This window comes from Myotis yumanensis, unplaced genomic scaffold, assembly GCF_028538775.1.
Source record: "Myotis yumanensis isolate MYYU_CA2020_CCGP unplaced genomic scaffold, mMyoYum1.0.hap1 SCAF_1, whole genome shotgun sequence".
NCBI lineage: Eukaryota > Metazoa > Chordata > Mammalia > Chiroptera > Vespertilionidae > Myotis > Myotis yumanensis.
The window spans coordinates 70,309,858-70,328,863 of NW_027223752.1; the positions used below are offsets into that span (position 1 = coordinate 70,309,858).

Sequence of the window (19,006 nt, forward strand, 5' to 3'; positions counted from 1 at the left end):
AGGCCCAGTGCATGAAATTCAGGCACTGGGGGGTGAAGGGTGGGAGGAGTCCCTCAGCCTGGCCCGTGCCCTCTTGCTCCTTACTACTCACCTGCAGCTGAGGCAGGAGAACTCCCGCTGCGCTCACCAGCCATGACCCCTGAGGGAGTGCACTGACCACCAGGTGGCAGCTTCTGCATTGAACATCTGCCCCCTGGTGGTCACTGCTCGTCATAGTGGCCAGTTCTGCCATTAGGTTGATTTGCATATTACGCTTTTATTATATAGGATAACTTGAAACTTATTGCCATTATCTCAAGGCTAAATTCTGAGCTCAAGGGACACACTTAGGCTATCTCAGGACAATCTTTACTAGTAAAAGTACATATCAGACTTTTAATTTGCAAGTATTCTGACCATTAAATCAACAGTCTTGGTAAGAGATTTATATGAAAAGAGACGGGAGTACATAAATAGGGTGTTAAATATATCAAGTGTCACCAAAACAAAAACCCAGAAAAATAAAAGTTTAAAGACAATTAAAAAAAACATTCAATAATATGTAAATAACTTAATTTGAGGTAAGAGAAAAAAATCCTGCAAACACTTTTAGAAAAATAAACCTCTGCTGTAGTCTACAGAAATTTTACCTTTTTACCACATCCTGATTCCCCAGATGGTTACCTTCTGGGCACCAGCACTAAAGCTGTGAATCTCTCCCACCCCTGCCACTTCCATGTAACCACACAGAATATTCAAAACCTCATGGTCTGCCAGGCTAGGGCTAAAGAAAACCCATTCTCATTCATCCTAGAATAGGTGTGGCTGCAGCAGCAGCATGAAATGCTAACAAGACCACTGACGACCGACCCAGGCTCTGAGGCCTTAAGGAATGGAACTGAGCTTCCTTCTAACAAATCACTTACCTCCTCTAGGAGTTCCATTATGTTCTCTCCCATCTTCAAAAGAGAGTTTTTCATCTCTGAAATTTCTCTTGCCTTGTCAGCAGCCAGCGTCTGGCTGCCCACTTCCTAACTCCCTTAAAGAGATAGGCCCCCACTTTGACCCCAAATCTGTCCAGATGGCTTCTACAGTGAGTGGTCTTCTCATTCTACTGAGCTCTGGAATGAGGCTCCATGAGAGAGCATTGCTCAGTACTTGTGACTGAGGCAAAGACCCAAATGTCCTTTCCTGTAAGGAAAAGGAAGAGGGTGGGGGGTGGGGAGTAAAAATAATAAAGCATTTGATAAAAATTCAAGGAGAAACAATTCTGAATCACTGTTCTGGTTTGTGCAGCTGTTTTTTTTTAAACCAGTTTTCTGTTTTGGTAACAGTCCATCTCACAGTGGAACTGAATGCTGGAGGCCGATTTCTGAGCAGAATCTTAGCCAACAGCTGCCTCCCTACCAGCCCAAGGGCTGGGCCGAACCAGGGAAGCACCATCAAGAGCACACCATCTCCCAGCTCTGCTGCCTATGTCCAATCCTGGTCCTGGAGCGGCTTGTCTGCCATAGGGTCTCAGAGACAGGAAAGAAAGGTGAAAATTCCAACTTGGGCTTCATTGCTCTGGATAGCCAGGGTCAGGAGTTCAGGTCCCTTGCTTGCAGAGCTGCCGGCTGTGACCAAGTACTGACTGGGTTTCCCTGGCAACTCGGGGCTGAATGCTGTCTTCCCAGTTGGCCACAGCAGGTAGCCTCGGCTCTTCTTGCATCAGGCTGCAGAGAGGAACAAGCGCTGCCCCAGTGACTGGAGCGTCCTGGGCCTGAATCTCAGCAGCACCATCTTGACAGTGAGGTGCTAACTACCAAGGAAGGAAGCCAGTCTGGCTATAACCAGTGGCTGCTGTTTGATGAAGGAGCTTAAGACATGAGGGGGGAAACCTGGAGCACCAAGTTCTATCTGAAATAAAACAGAGGGGAGAGTCAAAGGTACAGACAGATCTGAGAGTGTAGCCCCCACCAGCTGTGATGGGTGAAACCCCTCAGACTGCCTGCGGTCCTAGAACTTATGGGCCCTGGGCTCTGCTGTTCAGATCTAGGCATTGGCTTCACCTCCCACTGACAAAGGTCAAGTCAGGGAACTGGGAGGAGAGAAATAGAATGGGTCATTCTCTCTGCTCTGCCGAGGCAGCTGCCTTTCCCCCAGTGGCTCCTGTATTTCCTGAGGACCCTGGGAACAACCAGAGGAGGAAGGCTGCTAGGCTCTCTGGTAAGAGCAGCATCAGGAAAGGTTGATCCACTCTCTGTCCTCTCTGATTCCCCAGGGACTCCCCTTACGGTGACCCAAGAAGCCCTTGAGTCTCGGCCACAGGGCCGGGGCACTGAAGGATGTGAAGCAGCTAAACAACACTCCTATGGGGCTGTGAAGGCAGATCTAGGCATCTGCAGGGGGCGCGTCACCTGGGCCAAGTAGATGACTCTGGTGACCTCCTTGCCTTCCACGGTGAGGGGCTGCAGGATCCAGGCACTGGGCAGGATCTCCCCTCGGACCATCTCTCTGCTGGGTCTCGGCATAGATGTGTCATATACAGACTGAGCTGCCATGATAGAAAGATGCCCCTGGGGACAGACAGAGAGCAACATGAGTACTGCTATTCAGTGATGGCGAGCCTTTTGAGCTCGGCGTGTCAGCATTTTGAAAAACCCTAACTTAACTCTGGTGCTGTGTCACATATAGAAATTTTTTGATATTTGCAACCATAGTAAAACAAAGACTTATATTTTTGATATTTATTTTATATATTTAAATGCCATTTAACAAAGAAAAAATGAGTTTGTGTGTCACCTCTGACACACGTGTCATAGGTTCGCCATCACTGGCCTATGTGATGATCAAATAGGCTCCAGTGCGGTCAACATCATGGCAGGCAACACCAGGCCAGACTTCTATCACCCCTACTCCTCCCCAAGTTGCCTTCTTTCCCCCAGAGGACCTGAGGCCCACAAAGACTGCTTCTCACAACACTCCAGCCCAAGTTCTTCCCACAATATCTTTACCACCAGCAAGGCAGGCACCTCTTTGGCTTCCACGCAGACACAACAGAAATCTCGCGGCTGCTTCAGTGCACACAGGGCCGGATTGCACACCAAGTACACTGGCAGGTCAGAGATGGGGAGAGTCAGCAGGTGCAGGTGCACAGACAGACCTAGTCCTAAATCCTTCCCAGGCCAGGGACCCCCAAGACCCCATCAACACACAACCCGACACCCAGCTGGAGGTAGTCAGAATGCCCAGCCTCCCGAGCGGGCCACCGGCCTGCCACTGTCCTGGGCAGAGCCGCGGACGCTCCTGGGCTTACCCAGGTGGATGTTGTTGGTCACTTGCTGATGCAGCCTCGCTGTCTGGATGGGCTTGTGGTACAGGGGCCACAGGGTGGGGTCACTCACCGCTGCCCACACGTGAGACAGCGGCTGGGACACCACCCCGGCCCCCAGGAAGCCATGCCGAGTAGAGGAGAACACCTTGTTGTAGAACTGCACCTCCTGCTCCTCACCCTGATAGCTGGGACACCGAGGCAGGGAGGGGAGAGGTGAGGCGGGTGCCAGGGTCACAGAGCGGCTCGGGGTGGAGAAGGGAAAGGGGGGAGGCGAGCAGCACAATGGGATGAGGACAAGACAAAGGAACTCACTTCCAGCCGGCTGCTGCCTGGCGACTGAAGAGATTGTGCAGATCACCTGAGCAAGCAGCCATCACCTAGGGACACAGTGACCAAACCCGAATTAGGGGGAATGGTATAAACCAGACCCTGGGGTTGGTCACTAGTCCCTTTTGTCAAGGGGAGAGCCACCGAAGAAGCCACATCAGGCCTGCTCTTTCCCTCTCTGCTCTCCCCCAGCCAAGCTCTGTCCAAGGAGCCACGGGGACACATGGGGCAGGTCCTCACATCAGCCAGACAGATGTCCACAATGCGCTTGGCCAAGTCCTGGTAGGAGGAGGAGAAGCCGCTCCCCAGGCTGGACACACTGGACGAAGAGCAGCAACAACTGCCCAGAGAGGCTCTGCGACCTACAGGGAAGAGGCGGAGGTGGCACGAGCATCAGGGCCGGACAGCAGCAGCTTCTGAGGGACAGTGACTCCCTGGATCTGGCAACCTCAGCCCCCAAAGTCCCCAAACCAGGCAGGTGACTGCCCCACCACTCACTGTAGACCCAGTTCTTCCAGGCAGATCCAGCCAAGTTCAGCTGACTGTTCCTCACTGCAGAACGGCCCCGCACATCCCCTACCCAAGTGTCTCCAGAATCAGGCAAGTTGGTATCCCCCTGCAGAAGAGAAGGTGCTCAGGACCAGGACAGAGGAAGAGAGAAAGCAGACCGCCAAGAAGCCAGCGCAGAATTACCTCCTCTGCCTCTGAAACACACCAACACTTCCACCGTAAACACTGATGGAAAGATTTTTCCCTGTTGAGGTTACAGGAGGCCAGGGGCCCCACAAGGTCAACAGCAACAGAAACCAGTCCCTTGCTCTTCAAGCCACAGGCTCAAGTCGGTGGGAGAAAAGTTCCACAGGGATCACAACGAACGGGCCTGAGAGGGCCCGGTGCCAGGTGTCAGTGGGTGGGGGCCTCTGCACCCTGTGCAGCAGGAGTGAGGCCCTGGCCGGAGCTGGGTGTAGTGTGGGCAGCAAACAAAACCTGAGTGGGAGGTGGGCTGGGGAGGAAAAGCAACAGGCGGAGAAAAGCTTGACCTTGGCCCCAGCCCCAGCAATTAAGCCAAAGAATCCTCCTTTGGAACCAGACAGGCATAATCCTCTGGCTCTGTGATACAGTCACCTCACCTTTAACCTCAGCCAGTTCCTCAATGACATGACCCTTGACCTCTGCTGGGTCTACCATACTACCTATCATCAGTTTCTAACACTGAGCTACTTTAAAGACAAGATGAGGTGAACAAAGACAGTTATCTCCTCGCCTCCTTTCCTCCTCCTGCAAAATACAAGTGGCCTCTCCGACTTCAGGCAGACTGAGATCCTGGCCTGCTGCTTAGGAACCTTTCACTACTGATGCCTTTCTTCACTTATTGCCTCCACAATCCCTCTTTCCTATTAGCATGTAAGCATGCAAATACAGACAGCCCTCGGGTTACGTCGGACTCAACGTATGTCGTTTCATGGTTACATTGCCATCTACCATTTATTTATAAAAAAAGAGTTCCGTCATTTCGACATATGTACATATGTGCTTTATGTTTATTATTATTTATTTACCACAAGTGAAGGTCAAAAATTGTTATCTTTCTTTTAAGTTTTTTTTACTGTTTCACTTCATTACTGCTGTGTATGTGCTCCATGTGAGTGACGTGGGTGCTTATGTAGGTGGGTTCCGACTTATGGCGAAAATCACCTTACGTTGCGCATCGTCTCCGATGTAACCCGAGGACCTACTATAGTTTCTCACCTGTAAAACCTTTCTCTACAGGCGTCTCTGCTCTCTCGCCCTTCAAAGATACACTTCTTGAAAGGATTGTCATCTTTTGCCATCTCCCACCTCTCACTCCCTGCTGAACCCACTTTAATCTGGCCTTTGCCTCACCTTCCCACCAAACAGCCACTGCTGAGGTCCCCAGGAGGTCCGTGTGGCGGGGTCTGGTGAACAGCTCTCAGTCCTCAACTTCCTGAGCCTCTCAGCACACTTCCACTCACTCAGCCAGCCTCTCCCTTTCACGTGAGATACTCACTTCCCCACTCCCCACGCTCTGGCTTCCACTCTCTCTGGTGCTCCTTCCTTCCCAGTTTCCCTTGTTGGCTCTTCCCTCTCAAACGGAAGTGGGTATTTGGGGATTTTTTCAAGATTCAAGCCCAGGCCTTCCTTCCTCATTCTATAATATATTCCTAGGTGATCGATCCTACCTGTCCCAGTGCTACATTAATGACTTCCAAAAACATATTCCTGTAAATTAATAAATATTGCTGAGTCAACGGAGTCACCACCTGAAAAAAGGTTGCATGAGAGACCCATCTCACACACATGCTAAAATAAGTTCTTTATGCTCTGGGGCTCAAAACTATAAGGGGTGGGGGAGAATTTAATATTATGACAAGAAAATAAAACTTAAAAAATCTCAGAGTTAAATCCTTAAACAAAGGCACAAAATCCAGAAGCCATGAAAGAAAAAATGGATAAAAACGAGACAACATAAAATTAAAATTTTTCATGCAGTAATACAGAAACTAAAAACACACAACTAGGAAAAAACACTGGCCTCTCAAATGACAAAAATGGATAATTTTCTTACTATAAAGAAGGGCCTCCAAAAAAAGGGAGAACCAAACAGAGAGATGGGCACAGGACGCTGGCAGTCAGAGCAAAAAGACCAAAGGGCTTTAAACATCTGAAAAGGCACTTGATCTCAGACACAAGAAGAGAATTGCAAATTAAAACCGAAATGAAATACTATTTATGCCTATCAGATTAGCAAAGTTTGAAGATAACATTCTGTTAAGCAGAGTGAGGGTAATAGGCACTGTTATATAATGTTATTTTAGAGTGTAAATTAGTATATGTATATATTTTGGGTTTAAAATATAGAATCTAGAGAATACAGTTCCCTTGAATCTTTCTTAAAGAAATTATGAGAGGGAGAATTATTAGGATGGAGAAAGGAATGCCTGGCAAAGAACTATAAGTGAACAGAATTCACTTAATCCAACACAACAAATAAAACTGTGATTGCAAACATCATAAACAATGTAGAAATACTGTAACAAAAGGTAAAGAGAAAAAGAGGTAAGAATGTGGAAATACATTAATCTCATATTTTACAGGCAAGCTGAAAAGAAAACTGCTAAATCAAAAAATAAAGACATATAGCCAAAACCGGTTTGGCTCAGTGGATAGAGCGTCGGCCTGCGGACTGAAGGGTCCCGGGTTCGATTCCGGTCAAGGGCATGTACCTGGGTTGCAGGCACATCCCCAGTAGGAGATGTGCAGGAGGCAGCTGATCGATGTTTCTCTCTCATCGATGTTTCTAACTCTCTATCTCTCTCCCTTCCTCTCTGTAAAAACATCAATAAAATATATTTTAAAAAAAAAATAAAGACATATAAAAGTGATCATGAAAACAATTTTAAAAATAAGACTCCCAAATTATGACACATACACCCCCAAAGCTGAGAAAACACAGACCACATAATGAGGCTAAAACAACAAAAACAATTTTTAGATACCCTTGGTATATTCATAATAAAAAAAACCCTCAATAAATATAAAAAACAGAGATCATACTTTCTCTGAAGTCATACATTCTCTTAATGTATAGCAAATAAACTAAAAATTAATAACAAAATCAGAAAACACAAGGGCTTTTCTATAAAAAAAAGTTTTAAGAAAATTCAGCATTTAAAGAATTAACACCTATCCTTCACAGTTCTTTCAAAAAATAAAAGAGGGAACAATTTCCAACTCATTCTATGAGGCCAAACTACTCAGATACAAAAACCAGATAAAAACATCACAAGTAAACTACAGACCCATACCCTGTATGCATACAGACACAAAAATCCTCAACAAAATAGTAATAAAACTGAATCCAGCCACACATAAGGAATATTATACACCTTGAGTCAGTGGGACTTACCCCAAGAATACAAGGTTAGTTCAATATATATATTTAAAAAATCAATCAATGCAATACACCATAGTAATAAAATAAAGGAAAAAATCCACATTATCATCTTAATAGATGAAGAAAAAGTATTTGACTATATTCAACACCTTTTCATGATTTATTCAATAAGCTAGGACTAGAAGGATATTTCTTCAACCTGACAAAGATTATCTATGAAAAACATACTTAATAGTAAACGGCTGGGTGGTTTTCTCCTTAGATCAGTAACAAGACAAGGATGTCTACTCTCAGCACTTCTACTTAACACTGTACTGGAGATTCTAGCCAGGGCAATTAGGCAAGAAAACAACAACAAAGGCAGATGATATGATCTTATATATGAAATATCCTAAGGAATCTACTAAAAAACTATCAGTACTAACAAATCAGTTCAGAAAGAGTATAGGAGACAAAATCAATATACAATTGTATTTCTGTATAGCAGCAATGAGCAAACCAAAAATGAAATTAAGGAAATAAGTCCATTTATAACAACATAAAAAGAAATAAAAATACTTAGGAACAAACTTTTAAAAATATATATTGTTATTGATTTTAGAGAGAGGAAAGGAGAGCGATAGAGAAATAGAACCACTGGTGAGAGAGAAACATTGATCAGCTGCCTCCTACATGCAGGGACTGAGCCGGCAACCTGGGCATGTGTCCTGATCAGGAATCAAACCATAACCTCCTGGTTTATGGGTCAACACTCAACCACTGACCCACACCTGCTGAGCCTTAGGGACAAACTTAACAAATGAAAAACTTATACTCTGAAAACTACAAAACACTGTTGAAAATAAAGAAGACCTGAATAAATGGAAAGATATCCCATGTTCATGGATCAAAAAACTCAAGATGGCAACATTCCCCAAAATTAACTACATGTTCAATGCAATCCCAGCTGATTTCTTTGAAGAAATTGACAAGCTGATCTGAAAATTCATATGGAAATTCAGGGACCCAGAATAGTCAAAACAATCTTGAAAAAGAACAAAGTTGGAGGACACACTTTCAGATTTCAAAATATACTATAAACCTAAACAGTAATCAAGATAGTATATTGGCATAAGGATAGACATATAATTCAATGGAACAGAGTTAAGAGACCAGAAATAAATCCATACATCTATGGTCAATCTTAAACAAGGTTTTAAGATTCAGTGGGGGAAAAGTATATTTGTTTGAACAAATGGTTCTGGGACAATTGGATATCCACATGCAAAAGAATGAAATTTGACTCCTAACTCTCATTATATACAAAACTTGATTCAAAATGGATCAAAGACCATATATAACTATATAACTATTAGAATAAAATATAGGCATAATATTTGTGACCTTAGATTAATCAATGGTATTTTAGATATGAAACCAAAAGCCCAAGAAACAACAACAAAAAGAACTGGACACCATCAAAATTAAAAACTTTTATGCTTCAAAGGACACCATCAAGAAAGTGAAAAAAGAGATCAACCGAAGGACTTGTATGCATGCATATAAGCATAACCAATGGACACAAGACACTGGGGGGTAGGGGAGGCTGGGGGAATGTCAAGGGGGGGAAAATGAGACATATGTAATACTCTTTGTAATACTTTAAGCAATAAAACAAAATTTTTAAAAAATGGAAATGCTTGTTTAAAAAAAAAAGAAAGTGAAAAGACAATACACATAATGGAAGAAAATTTTTATAAATCATAGAACTGATAGAGGACTTGTAATAAAATATATAAAGAATCTAACTCCTATGTATATACCAAAGAGAAATGAAAACATATGTTAACAAAAACTTATACAATGAATCGTCCTAGCAGCATTATTCATAACTAGAGGCCAGGTGCACAAATTCACACACCAGTGGGGTCCCTCGGCCTGGCCTGCAGGATCGGGCTGAAACCAGCTCTCCGACATCCCTGTAGGGGTCCCGGATTGCAAGAGGGTGCAGGTCAGGCCAAGGGACCCCACCAGTGCACTATTGGGGCTAGAGAGGGATGAAGGAGGTTGGCCAGCAGGGGAGGGACCCCAGGAGGGCTCCAGGGTTTGTCCGGCCTGTCTCGCTCAATCCCGATCAGCCCAGACCCCAGCAGCAAGCTAACCTATCGATCAGAGCATCTGCCCCCTGGTGGTCAGTGCATGTCATAGCGACTGGTCAACTGGTCGACTGTGTTCCCCCTGGTGGTCAGTGCAAGTCATAGTGACTGTCTGCCCCACTGGTGGTCAGTGCACGTCATAGCAAACAGTAGGGCGGCCTTAGCATATCATTAGCATATTATGCTTTGATTGGTTGAATGGCCGACTGGACGACCAGACACTTAGCATATTAGGTTTGTATTATATAGGATAGGCAGAAAGTAGAAACAACCTAAAGATCCATCAACTGATAAATGGATAAATAAAATGTGATATATTCATACAATGTGGTATTATTGGCCATAAAAGGAATGAAGTTGTGATACATACGACAATGTGAACGAACCCTCATGAGTTGGATTACTGTCCTCCAGAAAAAATATGTTGAAGTTTCTATGAGTGTGACTTTATTTGGAAATAGGGTCTTTGCAGGGGGCCCTATGTCCTATCACTGGTTTCATTTTAAATATGTGAAGACGCAGAGACAGAGACACAGGGAGAACATCAAGTGAGGCAGAGACTGGAGTGATGCCAAGGATTGACTACAACCACCAGAAGCTCGGAGAGAAGCATGGGACTGATTCTCCCCTGTGGTTTCCAAAGGGAGAATGGTCCTGTCAAGGCCCTGACTTCAAACTTTTAGCCTCGAGAACTATGAGAGAATAAATGTCTAATGTTTTAAATCAACTTGTCTATGGTAATTTGTTATAGCAACTGTAGGAAATTAATGCAAATCTGAAAACAGCATGCTAAGTGAAAGAGCCAATCACAAAGGCCCACATATTGTATGAGCCCATTTACATGAAATGTCCAGATTAGTGGTTCCCTAGGGCTGGGAGCAGTGGGTTTGGGAGTGACAATTAATGGACATGGGTTTCCTTCTCAGGTGATGACAATGTTCTAAAATTGTGCTGATGGATACACAATTCTGTGAATAATCTGAAAGTCAATAAATTATAACAGCAACAAAAGAATAAATGAACTATAGTAAAGAAGTGCTCAACAAAAGGATGGGCACATTAACACGTTAAGCGCCCAGCCTGTTTTGTCTTACGGATGGAAAGTACAGTGTTACTCACCGGGGACTGACTGAGCGCTTAACGTGTTAAAAGGGCATAATCTGAAAGAACTTCAAATAATAAAATCTGGAACAATCTGAGCAATGAAATTTATAAAGATACTTATTGGCCTATAACACATAAAACAAAATATTTATGAGTCCAAACTGAATAAAATAACTTGCCCGACCAGTGTGGCTCAGTGGTTGAGCATCCACCCATGAATCAAGAGTTCACTGGTTCAATTCCTGGTCAGGACACATGTCCAGGTTGCGGGTTCGATCCCCAGTAGGGGGTGGGCAGGAGGCAGCCAATTGATATTTCTTATCAATGTTTCTATCCCTCTATCTCTCTACCTTCCCCTGTCTCTAAAAATCAATACAAACATATTTTTAAGATAAAAATAAATATATTTAAAAATAAAGTAATTAAAACTCAATAAAATACATAGGGAGAGAAAGGATAACACATCCTTATAGAAAAAAAATCAATTAAAAATGTAGAAAAATAAGGGAAATGCAAAATTGTCATTAAAACACCACAGTGAAAATTTTCTTAGGCAAGATACAACAATGGATGCTAAAATAAGTGAGCAAAAGTTTGAGAAAAAGTAGGACATTTGCAAAGTCTCCCAAGATGTTTATTAATTATAAAGGGGAAAATAGTAACTTTTCAGTGGAGAGACCCCAGACACCACTGTAACTTCAAGGTTAACAGAACCAATAATAAGACACAGGGACATCTCATACCCTCTGACCTAATGTGGTAACAATAAGGCATTGCATGGGGCATATATATGTTGTTTCTCTCAAATTCCAATTTAACTAGTGTCCTGTATTTTCCTTTGCTTTATCTGGCAACCCCAACATAATTTCTATGGTATTCTTGCCAAAAGTGCATAACCTCAATCTAATCATGAGAAAACAGCAAACAAATTCAACAAAATTACTAACCACGAGACAGGGAGAGATGGAGATATTATCACAAGAAAAAGTAACTAATAATAATAGAACAGAGCTCTAACCGGTTTGCCTCAGCAGATAGAGCGTCGACCTGCAGACTCAAGGGTCCCAGGTTCGATTCCGGTCAAGGGCATGTACCTTGGTTGCGGGCACATCCCCAGTGGAAAGTGTGGAGGAGGCAGCTGATCCATGTTTCTCTCTGATCAATGTTTCTAACTCTCTATCCCTCTCCCTTCCTCTCTATAAAAAATCAATAAAATATATATTTTTAAAAATAATAATAGAACAGAAATTAACAAGTTTGAATCAAAATTGACTCCAGAGAGTTAGAAAATCTAAACCAGGAGTTGGCAAACTTTTTCTGTAAAGGGGTAGTTAAGGAGTATTTAAGGCTTTGTGGACCATTACAGTAGTTGCAATTACTTGCCTCTGCCATTGTAGCATAAAGCAACCAACCACAGACAACACATAAATAAGTGGGTGAGGCTGTATCCAGCAAAACATTATTTACTAAAAGAAGCAGTGGGCCAGATCTGCCAAAGGGACATAGTTTGCCAACCCCTGATCTCAACAGACCACTTTCCACAGAAGAAACTTTTCAAAGAACTAATCCCCCAAAAACTTGTCAGTTTCATAGTATAATTATACCAAGTTTTTAAAGATTTTCATTCTAAAAGTGTTTTCTTTTTAAAAATTAAATCTTTATTGTTCAGATTATTACAGTTGTTCCTCTTTTTTCCCCCCATAGCTCCCCTCCACCCGGTTCCCACCCCACCCTCTGCCCTTACCCCCACCACTGTCCTCATCCATAGGTGCACGATTTTTGTCCAGTCTCTTCCCGCACCCCCCACACCCCTTTCCCCCCCAAGAATAGGCAGTCCACTCCCTTTCTATGCCCCTGATTCTATTATTTTCATCAGTTTATTCTGTTCATCAGATTATTTATTCACTTGATTTTTAGATTCACTTGTTGATAGATGTGTATTTGTTGTTCATAATTTGTATCTTTATCTTTTTCTTCTTCTTCCTCTTCTTAAAGGATACCTTTCAGCATTTCATTCTAAAAATGTTTTCATCTTTCATCCCCTTTTCCCTCTCACACCTACCTTAAGGCATTCTGACGTGTTTGGGGGCATAGCTTTTTGTTTGTATGTGTTCTTGCAAAAAAGACTGCTTTGAGTATATGTAGTTTTAATTTATACAAATAGTGTCATGCCTCACTGTTTCATAGTGTTTTCACTCAGTGCTTTGCCTAGGAGTCCACTTTATCTGCTGACTCTAACTCTTGCATAGTCTTCCATGTGTGCACTGACTACGTTTTAGCTACCCATTCTCTCAGTGACCGATTCTCTAATGGCTTCCAACTCTCTGCTTCTTCAAATAATATTTTAATAAACAATTTCATACATGTTCCCTCATAAGCTCTGCAAGCATTGCTGGGTCATAACTCTGTAAGTGTTCCTGTATCCCCCAAGTTTTGCCAACACCTAGCATCATTCAGTTTTCTCATTTTTGACAACTGAATAGGTATAAAGTTTCCATTACTTTCATAACTATTCCTAAAGATTGAAAAAGAAAGCTTCCACCCTTTTACTATAAAAGGAGTATAACATTGATACCAAAACCTGAAATATATTGCAAAACCAAAACTACAGAATAAAACTCATAAATAATGGAGCAAAATCCTGAATATTAGCAAATAAACTCTGATAATACATGATGTGCTTAAGTATATAATGTACTTGTATTACAGTATTAATTCCAAGACTATAAGAATGGCTCAATAGCCTGACTGGCGTGGCTCAGTGGTTGAACGTCAACCAGTGAACTAGGACAGTGATGGCGAACCTATGACACGCGTGTCAGAAGTGACACGAGACCTCATTTTTTTAGTTATTTTTTCTTTGTTAAATGGCATTTAAATATATAAAATAAATATCAAAAATATAAGTCTTTGTTTTACTATGGTTGCAAATATCAAAAAATTTCTATATGTGACACGGCACCAGAGTTAAGTTAGGGTTTTTCAAGATGCTGACACGCCGAGCTCAAAAGGTTCGCCATCACTGAACTAGGAGGTCACAGTTCAATTCTGTGCCTGGGTTGCAGGCTTGATCCCCAGTGTGGGGCGTGCAGGAGGCAGCCAGTCAATGATTCTCTCTCTTCACTGATGTTTCTATCTCTCTCTCCCTCTCTCTTCCTCTCTGAAATCAATTATATATATATATATATATTAAAGATAATATATATATCTTTAATATATATATTAAAGATAAAACAAGAATAAATCTGACAAGAAATTTGAGAGACATATGAAGGAAATGTAAAAATAAAAAGAAGGCTTGAACCTACTATTTTTGGTTAGGAGATTCCCCAATGTAAGATGCGATTTCTCCCTAAGTTGATTCATAAACTGAACATGATCTCATTAAAAATAACAAGTTTTTATCATTGAACTAGACAAACTGATCCTAAATTTCATTTAAAAAAAATAAACAAGAAAGAATACTCTGGAAAATTTCAAACAAGAAAGGCAATGGGGAGAATACATTATAAGCCTTAGAACAAGGAAATCTGACGTCTTAACCTGGTGAGGCAAAGATGAGCTGTCTAGATGAGCTATCTAACAAGCACAGGCACAAATGAATAGCCATCTGAAAAGGAAAAAGTTGGATCCACATCTCATACTATAAGGTATCCCCCCCCCCCCCCAAAAAAAATGCATACACACGTTAACAGCTGATAACTCACTTAATTTTCACTCCTTTTCAGGTTTAACTGATTTGAAATAATGGGTAAAGCCAGACTAAGCTTTGAACAAAGAAAATTCATCTTAAAGTTCCACTAGGCTTTTTTTATGGGGATACATAAAAGATAAAGTTTATGGTACAAAACCAGCAACAGTCAACTAATTGAGGGCACACAAATACCAAATGAAATGATTTTTGATGTTGGGGATTCCATTGCTTTGCGCATTATCAGCAGTGCCTGGACCAGAATGGTTATCAGTCTGAAAACAGGCATTGAGCCCTAGCTGGTTTGGTTCAGTCGATAGAGCATTGGCCTGCAAACTGAAAGGTCCCAGGCTCAATTCCAGTCAAGGGCACATGCCAGGGTTGCAGGCTCGATCCCCAGTAGGGGGCGGGTAGGAGGCAGCCGATCAATGATTCTCTCTCATCATTGATGTTTCTCTCTCTCCCTCTCCCTTCCTCTCTGAAATTAATAATTCACACACACACACACACACACACACACACACACACGAGGCCTGGTGCACGAAATTCGTGCACTGCGGGGGGGGGGGGTCCCTCAGCCTGGCCTGCGCCCTCTCGCAATTCGGGAGCCCTCGGGGGATGTCCGACTGATGGCTTAGGCTCCCCTGCCCCCCCCCTCCCCCCGTGGGAACACACTGAACACCAGGGAGCAGCTCCTGCATTGATCATCTGCCCCCTGGTGGTCAGTGCGTGTCATAGCGACCAGTCGTTCCACCATTCAGTCAATTTGCATATTAGCCTTTTATTATATAGGATATATGCAGGCATTGACAAAAAAATTATTCATTTCTGTAGATTCTTTTAAATTTTGAAAATGAATTGTATGTTAATAAACACATTACAATCATTCAAAGTGTGCACACATTTTTGGGGCACCCTGTATATATACTTTCCAAATGAATCAATGACTTAAATATGAAAAATAAAACCATACAAGTTCTAGAAGAAACCATAGGAGAAATTTTTTATAACTTTGGAATGGAGAATGTGATACTTTTTTTTTGTTTATTTTTTGTTAATCCTCACCCAAAGATATTTTTCCATTGATTTTTTAAAAATATATTTTTTTAAAAAAGAGGAAGGGAGAGGGAGAGATAGAGATAGAAACATCAATGATGAGAGAGAATCACTGATTGGCTGCTTCCTGCATGCCCCACACTGGTGATCAAGCCCACAACCCGGGCATATACCTTGACCGGAATTGAACCTGGAACCCTTCAGTCCTCAGGCCGATGCTCTATCCAAACTAGCTAGGGCTTTCCATTGATTCTTAGAGAGAGTGGAAGGAAGGGGGAGAGACAGAGAAGGGAAAACATCTATGTGAGAGAGACATATCCATTGGTTATCTCCTGCACACACCCCCACCGGGGCTGGGGATCGAGCCTGCTGCAACTGAGGTATGTGCCCTTGACTGGAATCATGGGCCAGCGTTCTATCCCCTGAGCTAAACCAGCTAGGGTGAGAATGTGTTTCTAATTATGATTTAGGACATAGACACTATAAAAGGAAAACTGATAAATAAAACTTCCTGAATGGCTCCAAACACAGTAAATAAAGTCAAGAGATAATGCAGAACTAGAAAAAACATTTGCAATTAACATCAGGCAAAGGGTTGTCTTGCCATTATGTAAAGAACTCCCAGTAACTAGTAAGAAAGAAGAAAAAAAATGAGCAAAGGGTATGAACAGATGGCTCAACAGTCCAAACATTTAATAACACATTAGCAAGAGTATGGGAGGAAGGTGGACTCTTGCCTGTTGCTGGTGGGAGTAAAAATCAGTGTATCTGTGAGGGAAAATCTGTCAGTATCTATCAAATTTTCAAATGCATATACTTGTAGAACAAGTCCACATTTATCCTGCAGATATATTTGCACATGTAAGAAAGCTATACATGCACAACGCTATTCACTGCAGCCCTGTTTACAACAAAAAACTGAAAACAATCCAAGATGGAGGATTAAATAAATTACAATGCATTCCTACAATGGGATCACAAAGAAAAAGAGAAAGTTCTCTACATTGTCATGTAATGATATACTGATTGGAAAAAATATATAAAGAGCAGTGGCATAATATGCTTATTTTATATGCAAAAGACACTATCTAGGGAGATGTCCCCCCAAAAAACACACACCACTGTTTTCTTGGGTGGGATGAGGGACACGGACTAGGTAGTTGGGGAAAAGGATGGGTATTTCCCTATATACCCTTATATATGTATATATTTTTTGCCTTTTCCATTTCATATTATCTATATAAAACATCTCATTTAATAACATGCAATTAAAGAGAAAAAAGAAACACTAATTATTTAACAGAGTGAGTCAGCACTAGATTCACTGATATTCAAGATCTAATAAATATTTTTAAAGGAAAAAAGCAAAGGGACAAAGTGAGTACAGTATGCTTCCATTCACGTGCTTTAGAAAAGATATATTCTCATAGATGCACAGACTATCTCTGGAAATATATACCCAACGGGATGAATGCCTGCTTCTGGGGAGGGCAAATAGGAGACTGAAATATGCACTTGACACTGTGTGTCCTTGGCTACTGTTTGAAAACTATATATTTTTTACTATGTGAAGTTTTTCTTTATAAAATGAATTTCAAATTTTCTATCCCCAGCTAGGTCTCACCTCTGGGCTCCAGATCTGTATTCCAACAAGCCCCTGCATTTCTCACGGGTGCTTTCAACCCAGTAAATACAAAACTAGATTCATGATCTCCCTCACAAAACCTGTCAGCCTCCAGGGCTCATGTCACTGTCGACAAACCCACAGCATGCATTGTTCACAACCCTCCCTTCTCCCTTCTTCCACATCCAGTCAGTCCCGTGGACCCTTTCTCTTCTTTGCAACCACAGCAGTTCATCTTCACCAGAAGTGCCCTAACCCAAGCAATCATGAACTCTCACTCGGCTTTGCCATGGTCACTAATGGGTCTACAGAGCTGCTCTTGCCCCTTTCTCACAATATCATCCTTCTCTCCCTACTTAAAGGCTTTCCAGGAAACCAAGATGGCAGCATAGGTTAACGCCGGAGTTTGCTGCCTCGAACAACCACTTCAAAAATACAACTAAAAGACGGAGCGGACATCATCCAGAACCACAGGAAGGCTGGCTGAATGGAAGTTCTACAACTAGGAGGAACCGAGAATCAGAGGAGGCGCAGTGCTGAAGTAAAATACTAAGGTGTGGAGTACGCGCGGCGTGGGCTGGTGGCTGAGGGCGCGGTTGTCTGTTTCAATCTGGAGGGAGCCTCAGACTCTGAGCTCCAGATCTGGGCGAGTCTCTAGGGACCCAGACTCAAACGGGAGAAGCAGGACTGTCTGGCTACGGTCCCTCTGAGGTTTGCAGCTGTTGCTGGGACAGAGAGGCAGAGCCCCTGGGGATGAACTGAGAGCAGCCATAACTGCTCCCTCCTCCACCCTGTTGATCCCAAGGGACCCGCCCCGCCCAAGCCCTGCACAGAGGCATTTGCCGGATACCCTCAGGAAAAGGCTAGATTAGCACCTCCCTAGAGGACACAAGTTCTTCCACTGCAGACACAGCTGATTATCACAGCCAGTTGGCCTGGAGGCCAAATCCCTCTAGTATTAACTATAACAATCAAGGCTTAACTACAACAAGACTTCGCACAAAGACCACTAGGGGGTGTACCAAGAAAGCATAAAAAATGTGGAGACAAAGAAACAGGACAAAACTATCAAGGGAGGATATTGAGTTCAGAACCACACTTTTGAGGTCTCTCAAGAGGCTTCTAGAGTCTGTCGATAAACTTGATGAGATGTACAGGAAATCTAATGAGACCCTCGATGGTGTGATAAAGGACCATCTAGAAAGTAAGCATACACTGACTGAAATAAAGAATATTATACAGACTCCCAACAGCAGACCAGAGGAGCGCAAGAATCAAGTCAAAGATTTGAAATGCGAAGAAGCAAGAAACACCCAACCAGAAAAGCAAAATGAAAAAAGAACCCAAAAATACGAAGATAGTGTAAGGAGCCTCTGGGACAGCTTCAAACATACCAACATCAGAATTATAGGGGTACCAGAAGATGAGAGACAGCAAGATATTGAAAACCTATTTGAAGAAATAATGACAGAAAACTTCCCCCACCTGGTGAAAGAAATAGACTTACAGGTCCAGGAAGCGCAGAGAACCCCAAACAAAAGGAATCCAAAGAGGACCACACCAAGACACATCATAATTAAAATGCCAAGAGCAAAAGACAAAGAGAGAATCTTAAAAGCAGCAAGAGAAAGAAACTCAGTTACCTACAAGGGAATACCCATACGACTGTCAGCTGATTTCTCAACAGAAACTTTGCAGGCCAGAAGGGAGTGGCAAGAAATATTCAAAGTGATGAATACCAAGAACCTACAACCAAGACTACTTTATCCAGCAAAGCTATCATTCAGAATTGAAGGTCAGATAAAGAGCTTCACAGATAAGGAAAAGCTAAAGGAGTTCATCACCACCAAACCAGTAT

General features: G+C 42.6%; 1 protein-coding gene across 1 annotated transcript in view; it reads right to left on the minus strand.

Moving 5' to 3' along the window:
- Positions 1 to 1,260: 1,260 nt before the first annotated feature.
- The window catches only part of STARD9 (StAR related lipid transfer domain containing 9), a 109,286-nt gene continuing 91,540 nt past the window's right edge, over positions 1,261 to 19,006 (minus strand). The window contains exons 27-33 of the mRNA XM_070424385.1: positions 4,121 to 4,238; positions 3,863 to 3,984; positions 3,608 to 3,672; positions 3,278 to 3,480; positions 2,994 to 3,073; positions 2,379 to 2,537; positions 1,261 to 1,878 (exon numbers count right to left, since the gene is read on the minus strand). Of these exons, the coding sequence (XP_070280486.1) occupies positions 1,777 to 1,878; positions 2,379 to 2,537; positions 2,994 to 3,073; positions 3,278 to 3,480; positions 3,608 to 3,672; positions 3,863 to 3,984; positions 4,121 to 4,238 (849 nt within the window). The 3' untranslated portion in view covers positions 1,261 to 1,776. The remainder of the gene's footprint in view (positions 1,879 to 2,378; positions 2,538 to 2,993; positions 3,074 to 3,277; positions 3,481 to 3,607; positions 3,673 to 3,862; positions 3,985 to 4,120; positions 4,239 to 19,006) is intronic.